Consider the following 9862-nt stretch of genomic DNA (forward strand, 5'->3'; position numbering starts at 1 on the left):
AGCTGGGTTTATGATTTTACTTTGCCTGTCCTGGAGCTTGTACTCTGGGCCGGGGCACCATCCCTGAGCGCTTTCACTCAAGGCTAGTTTTCTACCACAGTGAGCCACAGAGTCCTTCCCATTTTATGGTGCTTAATTGGAGATAGGGCAGGGAGTGTCCTTTGTGATGCTCAGATCTCAGCCAAGCGAGTAAAGGTGTGAGCCACTGGCCTCTGGCCAAGTTTGTGGTTTTAAATTCCATGCCTAATGATGAGCTGAATTGCTCAGGGACAGCTCCCAGGCCTAGAGTTCAGGCCCTAGGACTGACAAAAAAAAAAAAAAAGATCTTTCATGAGATTGTTTTTAGCATATTTATAAGATTATGTCTGTGTTGCTTTGTATGTCCCTCCTCCATGGTATAACCCCTGCTTTCACTATATATGATGTTGGTATATGTGGAGGGGAAGGGAAAAAAACAAATGTTAAAAGGAGGACCCATTGCAACAATGAGATGTACCTTATGTGGAAAAACAAACTTTGCGCTCTTTCCCTGCCGCCGCCAAGCCCCGCGGAGGCGGAGGCTCGGGTGTGCTCAAGATTCGGCTTCCCCCGTAACCCACCGCCATGGCCGAGGAAGGCTGGAGGTGTAATGGACGTCAACACTGCTTTACAAGAGGTGCTGAAGACCGCCCTCATCCACGACGGCCTAGCACGTGGAATCCGCGAAGCCGCCAAAGCCCTAGACAAGCGCCAAGCACACCTCTGTGTGCTTGCATCCAACTGCAATGAGCCCATGTATGTCAAGTTGGTGGAGGCACTTTGTGCTGAGCACCAAATCAACCTTATTAAGGTCGATGATAACAAAAAACTAGGGGAGTGGGTAGGCCTCTGCAAAATTGATCGAGAGGGAAAACCCCGTAAAGTGGTTGGTTGCAGTTGTGTAGTTGTTAAGGACTATGGCAAAGAGTCTCAGGCCAAGGATGTCATCGAGGAGTACTTCAAATGCAAGAAATGAACAAATAAAAAAAGTTGACTTTTAAAAAAAAAACAAACAAACAAACTTTGCAACTTTGGTGGGGGGGAAGGGGGGGCGGGGGGGATGCGAAGGGATGGGAAGGAGAAACAAAGGAGGAAGCTACAATGCTTGATAAGAAATGTACTTATTGTAACCCCTCTGTACAGTATTTTCACACACAAAAAAATCCAAGCCTGTTTTGGCTGTGTGAGGTACCGCCTGTCAGGCAATCTCTCTGAGTCAGTTTCCTGGGCTGTAAACCCCCACAGGACTATGGAGAGAGGATTCACTCAGATTCCACTTCTGTCCCCCTTGTATAGACTCTGTGTAGGGGAAAGTGAGGTGAGATAGAGCAGGAGACTAGGAAATGACATTACTGTAAACAAGTATCAAAAAGGTCAGATTGAGACGTTAAAGCAAAGAAGCTGAAAAGCAGATACGCTCCTCTTCCACCACAGCTCCTCAGAGGCACAGGAGGGGTTATCCAAATTTGTCTTCTCCTTTGAAATAGTAAAAGCCTGAGAACTCTTCACACAGTACCGAGGGGAAGACTCAAAGGCCTATCGATCAAAAGGAAGTCCTGAAAGTTACTTGGGGTTGGGGTAGGCCTAGAACCACTGCCTGAGGACCGGGGAATTGAGGAGCTACTGGGGGGGGGGGGGTCCTCTGGAGCCTTCGACTCTTGTGTCCTGTCTGGGGGCAGGCAATGCTTCTCTCCTCCGTGGTGGCTCCCTACTTAAGATGTTATCCTAAGGTGGATCCTGGCTGGGTTCCTTTTTGTAACAGGCCCGAAGATGCTTTTCACAAGCAGATCTTAGGAGCCCGGGAAGTTGAGGGGAGGAAGCTATGGGCCATCCTCCGGTGACAAAGGGACCCAGCTCAAAGAAGATGGGGGCGGCTCGGACAGGACGGGGAGCTCGGGGAAGGAGGCCTGGGGCCAGCGGACAGAGGCGGTAGAATCCTAAGCCCCGGGAAGTCCTCCCCGGCCTGGGAAGGGCTTTGGCCTGGGCTGGGAGGAGGAGCTCAGGGAGTGGAAAGTAAATCTCCCGGGGGAGCAATTAGGGAATGAGTCAGGCGGCGGGGCCGGGCCGGGCCGGGCGGTCTCCAGCTGAGAGCGTGAAGCCCGCGAAGCCCCCTCACCGTCGGCCCGGGCCTCCCAGCCTGACCCAGCCTGCCTTCCCCCGCGCTCCCCGCGCTCCCGGGGCTGGGGGCTGCGGGGCTCCACCCTGCGGGTCAGCGGGTCCGCGGCCTGCCCGGCCCCCCCCCCCCCCGGCCGCTCCCCAGAGAAACCGCCGCGGGAAGGGCCCTGCCGGCCCCGGGGCCCTCCTCCGGCCCCGGCCCCCTCCCCTCCCCTCCCGGGCCCCCCGCCCTCTCCCCCCTCCCCTCCCCTCCCGGGCCCCCCGCCCTCTCCCCCCTCCCCTCCCCTCCTAGGCCCCCCTCCCTCTTCCCCCTCCCCTCCCCACCCTCCCTCCCCGGTGTCCCCCCCCCTTTCCGGGCCTCCCTCTTCCCGCCCCCCCTCCCCTAGCCCCCTTCCTCTCCCGGCCCCCCTCCCCGGGCCCCCCTCCCTCTCCCGGCCCCCCTCCCCGGGCCCCCCTCCCTCCCCGGGCCCCCCTCCCCGGGCCCCCCTCGCTGGCCCGGCCCCTCCCGACCCCTCCCTCCCCGGGGCCCCCTCCCTCCCCGACCCCTCCCTCCCCGGCGCCCCCTCCCTCCCCGGCCCCTCCCGACCCCTCCCTCCCCGGCGCCCCCTCCTCGGGCCCCCCTCCCTCCCCGGGCCCCCCTCCCTCGCCCGGCCCCTCCCGACCCCTCCCTCCCGGGCCCCCCTCCCCGGGCCCCGCCCCGCAGTGCCCGTCGTCCCCGCTCCCAGGAGGGGTTCCAGGCGCGTTTCCCGCGGGAGCGGCCCGCACGAACCCCAGCGGGTGGCGCGGGCGGGCCGACCCAGGCCCGGCCCGGAACCTTTGCAAAGACTCAGCGTCCCCGCAAAGGGTCCGGCGTGCCGTGGCCCGGCCGCCCGCGGCTGCAGCCACGAACTCCGTGGGTCGCGTGGCGGCGGCGGCGGGCGGAGCGGGGACTCTTATTTTGCCGGGTCTTTGGATCTCCCCGGCAACGCGCGGAGGCGCGGCGTGACGTCATCGGCGTGCGCCTGGAGCCGGAGCCGCCGAGCGCCGGGGAGCCGCGTGCGTGTCCGCGTGCCGTCGCTGCGGTGAGGCTCCGCGCGGGGTGCGGGCCCGGGGCGTCTCCGCGCGCCCGCCTCTCCTCTGGAGCCTGTTTGGGGTCCGGGAGGGCCCGGCTGGCCGCTCGCCTCGCCCCTGCCGCACGCCTGGCGAGGCCGCCTGTGTCAGGGGTGCGCGCTCCCGCTGGGAGGACCCTGTTGTGTTGGGGGGCAGGCGGTCGTGGGGCTCCAACTCTGGGCGCTGTCCCTCAGCTCTTCAGCTCAAGGCGAGCGCTCTACCGCGTCAGCCGCAGTGCCACTTCCGGTTTTCTAGTGGTTTATGGGAGATGAGGGTCTCACGGATTTTCCTGCCCGGGCTGGCTTTGAACCGCGATCCTCAGATCTCAGCCTCCTGAGGAGCTGGGATGACAGGCCTGAGCCACCGGCGCCCGGCCTTCCTGAAGGATCCTGTGTGGGAATCCTTGGGCCCCATCCCTGCCATTTCCCCATTCTGGTCCGTCCATCTCATAGCCATCCCAGTTTCTCAAGCCAAGAATGGCTTCAGTTCTCAGGACAGCGCAGAACTCTATTGGGCTGCCTTCTAAGCAGAACCAGGGCTCAGCCAGCCAAACCTCTGCCCAGACACAAGCTGTCAGCCTGCTTCCTGCCCCTGGCCTCATGCCCGCCTCTCCCCAGGCCCGTGGCCTCATGCCCGCCTCTCCCCAGGCCCCTGACTTCATGCCCATCTCTCCCCAGGTCTCTTGCACAATGAGCTTTGTGGCTTATGAGGAGCTGATCAAGGAGGGTGACACTGCCATCTTGTCGCTGGGCCACGGTTCAATGGTGGCAGTGCGTGTGCAGCAAGGGGCACAGACTCAGACCCGACATGGTGTCCTGAGACACTCTGTGGACCTCATTGGCAGGCCCTTTGGCTCCAAGGTGATCTGCAGCCGAGGAGGCTGGGTGTATGTGCTGCACCCCACGCCTGAGCTCTGGACTGTGAATCTCCCACACCGCACGCAGATCCTTTACTCCACCGACATTGCGCTGCTCACCATGATGCTGGAGCTGCGGCCTGGCTCCGTGGTCTGTGAGTCGGGTGAGTTCTTCAGCCCCAATTGAGAAATTGACCTGAAGGTTTGACCAAAGATCCAGACATGTGCCCTGAAGCCTGCCCTTCTTCCAGACAGGAGTGCTTGAGTACTCAGGGTCTATTGGCAGCACCGTAGTCAGGGAGGGTGGAGGCAGAGAGGCCATCGCCTGGTGTGACCTTGGAGTGATGGGGATTGGGGGTTGGGCCTGAGGTAGCAGGGTCTTTCCTGCCTTGGTGGGACAGTGCTGGTGTTACTTGGTTCTGACCAAGGTGCTCGCTGCTCGTCCCGTGTCCCTGTGCTGTTGAGCATCTGAGAGTTGTCCTTGGAGGGAGACCCTCCGACCCCAGGAACTCGGCAGCAGTGGGAAGCCTGTGTTGCACGCATCTCTGTCAGGCCCTTGCTCACCTCTAGTGAAGATTAGTGGCACCGTTGCTGCTAAGCCAAGGTCTGAGGATGGGTTAGGTACAGTTAGCTCTTTCCCCATCCCCCATGCTGAGGTCCCCTGAGGAGAAGATAGGGCATGTAGCCTGGTCAGGAACGAATCTAGACCTGCATCTGGGTACATTACTGGTGACATGTTCCTTTTCTTTTTTTGGCCAGTCCTGGGGCTTGAACTCAGTCTGGGCACTGTCCCTGAGCTTCTTTTGCTCAAGGCTAGCACTCTACCACCTGAGTCACAGCACCACTTCCTGCCTTTTCTGTTTATTTGATACTGAGGAATGGAACCCAGGGCTTCATGCATGCTAGGCAAGCACTCCACCATTAAGCCACATTTGTAGTCCAGTGGCACGTTTTTGTTTTTTTTTGGTTAGTCGTGGGGCTTGAACTCTGGACCTGAACGCTGTCCCTGCACTCTTCAGCTCAAGGCGAGTGCTCTACTGCTTGAGCCACAGCGCCACTTCCAGTTTTCTAGTGGTTTATTGGAAATGAGTCTCACGGACTTTCCTACCTGGGCTGGCTTTGAACCATGATCCTCGGATCTCAGTCTCCTGAGTAGCTAGGATTACAAGTGTGAGCCACTGGCGCCCGGCCAGTGGCATGTTTCTTGTGGGCTGGGCTGCCTGGATCATAAAAGCCTGCCGTTGATGGCATTTGGAGAGGCCCAGGGGTGGGGACCCAGAGACCTTAGGCCGTAAATTCCTTGAAATCACTTGGTACCCAGCAGGACAGACGTGTGTGTTGTCTCGGCTGCCCTTGACCACCTGGCTGTATTGTTTTGTATGGCCCAAAAATGATGTCATAAATGTCCACATGGCCCTTGGCAGAAAAAAAGACCTCCCGCCCGCCCCTGCTTAGCTCGTCACCCTCGCCTCTGTGTGGGAGCAGGACACACACCAGCTCATCAGCTCCCTGTGCGCCCTAAGCCAGCCACCCCGCCCGCAGGCCCTCATGTCTGTGGTGAGCACGCTGCTGTACACGGCCAAGTTCCTGTCTTTTTTTCTCTTGGCCTGTTGTGGGGCCTGAACTCTGGGCCTGGGCGCTGTCCCTCAGCTCTCCAGCTCAAGGCTAGCGCTCTACCACTTGAGCCACAACACCACTTCCAGCTTTTTCTGCTTATGTGGTGTTGAGGAATTGAACCCAGGGCCTCATGCATGCGAGGCAAGCGCTCTACCACTGAGCCACCTTCCCAGTCTCAAGTTCCTGAGAAGCAGTGGGCCATGGGCCCAGGTGGATAGTTGAGAGCCGATGGTTGTGGAGAAGCTGTAAGACAGGACTGCAGGCTCAAGGGCGACTCAGGAGGACCTCCACGGGGTGGTCGGGGAGGACCGCCTGGAGGTTGAAAACGAGGCCGAGGCCGGGCGCCAGCGGCTCAACCCCAGAATCTCAGCTACTTAGGAGGCTGAGGTCTGAGACTCGAAATTCAAGACCAGCCTGTGCAGGGAAGTCCGTGAGACCTTTATCTCTGATTAACTACCAAAGAGTTGGAAGTGGAACTATGATTCAAGTGGTAAAGCAGTAGCCTTGAGCAGAAGACCCCAGGACCTTAAAAAATTCAGAAACAGCACCCAGACCCCAGGTTCAAGTCTTATTTCAAGTAAGAAATTACAAAGTGAGAGGGAGAGAGGAAAAGAAAATGAGGAGAAGGAGGCACTTCCAGGCGTGGAAATGTCCTGTGGTGCAAGTATCACTGCCAAGTTGGGTCAGCCAGGCTAGTGCGCCTCCACAGGGAGAACTCCAGAAATGAGCTTACTGGTGGCAGGTGAAGGGGTGCCTCTCAGACAGGCTGTCTCCTGGGTGGGAAGGACACAGGGCTCACTGACAGGACTAAGGGTGGCTCCCCCCGAGAGCTGAGAGGGAGAGGCCTAGAAAACCAAGAATGCAGAGAGTGAGGGTGTTGGCCCCTTGGAGAAACTGGAAATCGGGAGCTGGAGGTGGAGTGACGGGAGGGTGAGGGTGCCGGCGTCTGTCTGGCCTAAGCGGTGAGTGTCTTTGCCAGGTCCCAGCAGCCTTCAAGGTAACAGGGTAATGGATCAAGGTTGGTAAGGCTGATGCGTAGTGCTGGGCCTTGGAGGGGAGGTGGAGGTGGAGGGTGGGGATAGGGAGATGCAGACTCAGTCCACTTGATACAAGTCACGTGCAGAGAGCCAGTTATTGGGTTCACGCCTGTCATCCTCACAACTCAGGAGGCTGAGATCCCTGAGGATCACAGTTCTAAGCCCCAGCAGGGATGTCCAAAAGACTCCTATCTCAAATGAACAATAAGCCAGAAGTGGAGCTGTGTGGCTCAAGTGGCAGAGCACCAGCCTTGAGCAAAATAAAGCTCAAGGGACAACAGCCAGGCCCTGAGTTCAAGCCCCAGGACCAGCAGGGAAGAGCAGGGCTGGGTGGGAGGCTGGCTGTGCCCTGTGAGGGCGGGCAAGGCCTGGGAGCTGCGGTGTGGGGAATGGGCTTAGGCAGGGCCGGCGGATGGGCTGAGGGAGCCCATAGATAGAGTGAGGCAGTGGCTTTTGGTAGGACTTAGAGATCAGCTGTTGTGGGGAAGGTGTCAAGGCTGAGCGCAGGTCGGTGTGAGTGGTCAGCCATGTTGAGCCTGGGTCTGGTCCTCCCAGGCTGGACAGAGCTGCTGCCGCCTTTCCCTGTCCCAGCCCAGCATCCCAGACATAGGGCCAAGGCCTGCCAGGAGTGGGCTGGCGGCCTGTGGGGTGAGGCCCACTCATGACCGGGCCTGCTGCTCTCCTGGCCCTTGCAGGTGAGGTTGGTGCTGTTTCCTGGGTGGCCGTGGGCAGCACGTGCTCCCCGGCAGCTGCCCTGCCTCCGCCCTCCAGGTACTGGCAGTGGATCTGTGTCCCACGCCATCATCCGCAGCATTGCCCCCACTGGCCACCTGCACTCGGTGGAGTTCCACCAGCAGCGAGCGGACAAGGCCCGGGAGGAGTTTGAGGAGCACCGAGTGGCCCGCTGGGTGACGGTGCGCACTCAGGACGTGTGCCGGAGCGGCTTCGGCGTGAGCCATGTGGCTGACGCCGTCTTCCTGGACATCCCGTCACCCTGGGAGGCGGTGGGCCATGCCTGGGACGCCCTCAAGGTTGAAGGTGAGTCTGGGGTGTGGGTGGGAGGGGGCGGGGTTACAGCTCTGGGCCCTCGCCTTTGGGGAGGGCAGCAGGAGTGGGAGCTGATGCCCTGGGCACAGCAGGATCCCTGTCATCTCCTGGCAGCGTGTCTGGATCCAGAGTGATGGCTGCTGCCCCTTCCCCCCCCCCCCCCCCCCCCCCCCCCCCCCCCCCCGCGCAGGTCCAGGCAGCTGGCCCCTTTTAGGGAAGATGCTGGGCCCCTTTTAGGGAAGATGCTGGGTGTGGAGGCGGAGCGCTGGGGAGATCTCGGGAAAGGTGGGCCCGAGCCAGAGAGCCCAGGGACTTTGCCTTTTCGGGAGAAGGAGGCTGAAGCCTCTGCCAGCCGGGGCCTGCCTCCCATCTCTGTTGTAGCAGCAAGGGGCACCTGTAGGTCCATATCCATATAAGGTCCCCAGTGTCGCATAGTGCTGTCCTCCCAGCTTTGCCTCTGTGTCTGCAGACCCCCGGCTGCAAGGTTCCCAGCCGGCCCAGCCCCAGCCCCAGCCCCAGCCCCTGGGAGCCCAGCCAGGCAGAGCCCCGGCGATCCCGCTGCAGAGTGGCCTGGGGAAGTGTGAGCCCAGCCCTGCCTGTGCCCCCTTCTCCGGGTCCACTGTGTGGGCTGTGAGCTCGCCTGCCTTCTTCCCTTTGGGGTCTGGAGTTCTCAGCAGCCGGCCTCTCTGGCCTCTGGCTGCAAGGCACGTGATGTGTGCCGCCGCTCGCTCGGTGATGCCCGATGCCCTGAGCCGCTGGCGGGGCAGCGGCTGCCCACAGCCCCTTCCACCCTGCCGCTACTAAAGAGCCCTGGGTGCAGCCTCCCGGGGCTGCTGCTCCCTGCCCCTGCCCCTGCTCCCTGCCCCTGCTAGGGACCTGCTTGCCCCTTGAGCGGCCCGCTCCCTGCCGTGCGAGGAGAGGACCTGGGCCAGGCTCTCACCTACCACGAGATTGAGCTGGTGGGAGGCGGCAGAGAGTAGCTGGGCCGTGCAGGGGAGGGGCCAATGGCAGCCTCTAATTTCCCGTGACAGCCGCGCCCACGCACAGCCCCGCGCGCCCCTATTGTTAGTGCTATTCTTAGGCTGCTCTGACAGCAGTGCCGGCCCGTCCCTCTACCGCCTCCCCCTCTACCCCCTCCCGCCCTCAGCTGCCCTCGAGGAGGTGGGCGGTAGTGCCCACCCGTGGCCAGCGAGTCCAGGGCATCCTTGGGCTAGGTCAGGCTACGCTGGGCTGGTGAGTGGAGGCTTGCCAAGCTATGCACAGGCCCTCTGCAGCCTCAGACCTGACCTCCAACTCCCCTCCCGCCCCCCACCCTGCTCCCCACAGGCGGACGCTTCTGCTCCTTCTCGCCGTGCATTGAGCAGGTCCAGCGCACGTGCCAGGTGCTGGCGGCCCGCGGCTTCTCGGAGCTGAGCACGCTGGAGGTGCTCCCGCAGGTGTACCACGTGCGCACCGTCAGCCTGCCCCTGCCTGACCTGGGGCGCGCGGCTGCCCCTGCAGGCCCCGACAGCAGCCCTTTCCGCAGCGGCACGCCCATGAAGGAGGCGGTGGGCCACACCGGCTACCTGACCTTCGCCACCAAGACCCCGGGCTAGGGGGCTGGGGCCTGGACCCGCGTGCCCTGGACATGCCGCGGCCAGAGGCTGCCTTATGTGGTCGGCAGAAGCCTGCGGAGAGACTTGCGTGGAAACAGACGGCGGGGGCTGGGGCCGGGGTGCGGGCGGCTGGGGGGGCTACCGAGGCCAGGCTCTGGCTTGGCTGCTGTTTGTTGCCAACATGAAGTCTGCACTGCCACTGGCTCTCCTGGGTGTTGAGGCCAAGGGGCATGGTCGGAGGAGGAAAACTGAGACCCTGAACTTGAACTCCAGGGGCCTTGCGGGGCTGCGGACGCTCCCATCCCTGGGCCAAAGCTAGCGGTTGGCCAGACGCCAGGGTCAAGCTGACCCATAAAGTCCTGGCCCGCCCGGTCTGCTGATGAGGACTGAGGTGGCCCAGGCTCAAGGAGGTGACCCTGCAGCCCCGGGTGCTGAGTGGCCAGGCCTCCAGGGCCTCCAGTTCCCGGGGCAGGTGCTGCCCCTTCCAG

At 61.6% G+C, this 9862-nt stretch overlaps 2 protein-coding genes across 3 annotated transcripts; both read left to right on the forward strand.

Annotated features, from left to right (window-relative positions):
* The first annotated feature begins 538 nt into the window (after positions 1-538).
* On the forward strand, positions 539-1012 carry LOC122122607 (40S ribosomal protein S12-like). The gene has a single exon (XM_042696881.1). It carries the CDS (start codon positions 629-631, stop codon positions 992-994), a length of 366 nt encoding a protein of 121 aa, XP_042552815.1. The 5' UTR covers positions 539-628; the 3' UTR covers positions 995-1012.
* Positions 1013-3125: 2113 nt separating this feature from the next.
* On the forward strand, positions 3126-9494 carry Trmt61a (tRNA methyltransferase 61A). Of its 2 annotated transcripts, none has more exons than XM_042696869.1 (4): positions 3126-3194; positions 3900-4242; positions 7504-7770; positions 9106-9494. In XM_042696869.1, exons 2-4 carry the CDS (start codon positions 3912-3914, stop codon positions 9372-9374), a joined length of 867 nt encoding a protein of 288 aa, XP_042552803.1. In that variant the 5' UTR covers positions 3126-3194; positions 3900-3911; the 3' UTR covers positions 9375-9494. The 2 variants fall into 2 exon arrangements, with proteins under 2 accessions (XP_042552803.1, XP_042552802.1); XM_042696868.1 differs by lacking the exon at positions 3126-3194 and adding an exon at positions 3229-3335.
* The last annotated feature ends 368 nt before the right edge of the window (positions 9495-9862 follow it).

The sequence above is a fragment of the Dipodomys spectabilis genome, unplaced genomic scaffold (genome assembly GCF_019054845.1).
Source record: "Dipodomys spectabilis isolate Male_0828 unplaced genomic scaffold, ASM1905484v1 ptg000212l, whole genome shotgun sequence".
NCBI classification, from domain to species: domain Eukaryota; kingdom Metazoa; phylum Chordata; class Mammalia; order Rodentia; family Heteromyidae; genus Dipodomys; species Dipodomys spectabilis.

Coding starts and splice junctions, on each gene's coding strand:
- Trmt61a (XM_042696869.1), top strand. CDS start 3,912: ATGAGCTTTGTGGCTTATGAGGAGCTGATCAAGGAGGGTGACACTGCC. Junction 4,243..7,503: donor CTCCGTGGTCTGTGAGTCGG/GTGAGTTCTTCA, acceptor TCCGCCCTCCAG/GTACTGGCAGTGGATCTGTG. Junction 7,771..9,105: donor GGACGCCCTCAAGGTTGAAG/GTGAGTCTGGGG, acceptor TGCTCCCCACAG/GCGGACGCTTCTGCTCCTTC.
- LOC122122607 (XM_042696881.1), top strand. CDS start 629: ATGGACGTCAACACTGCTTTACAAGAGGTGCTGAAGACCGCCCTCATC.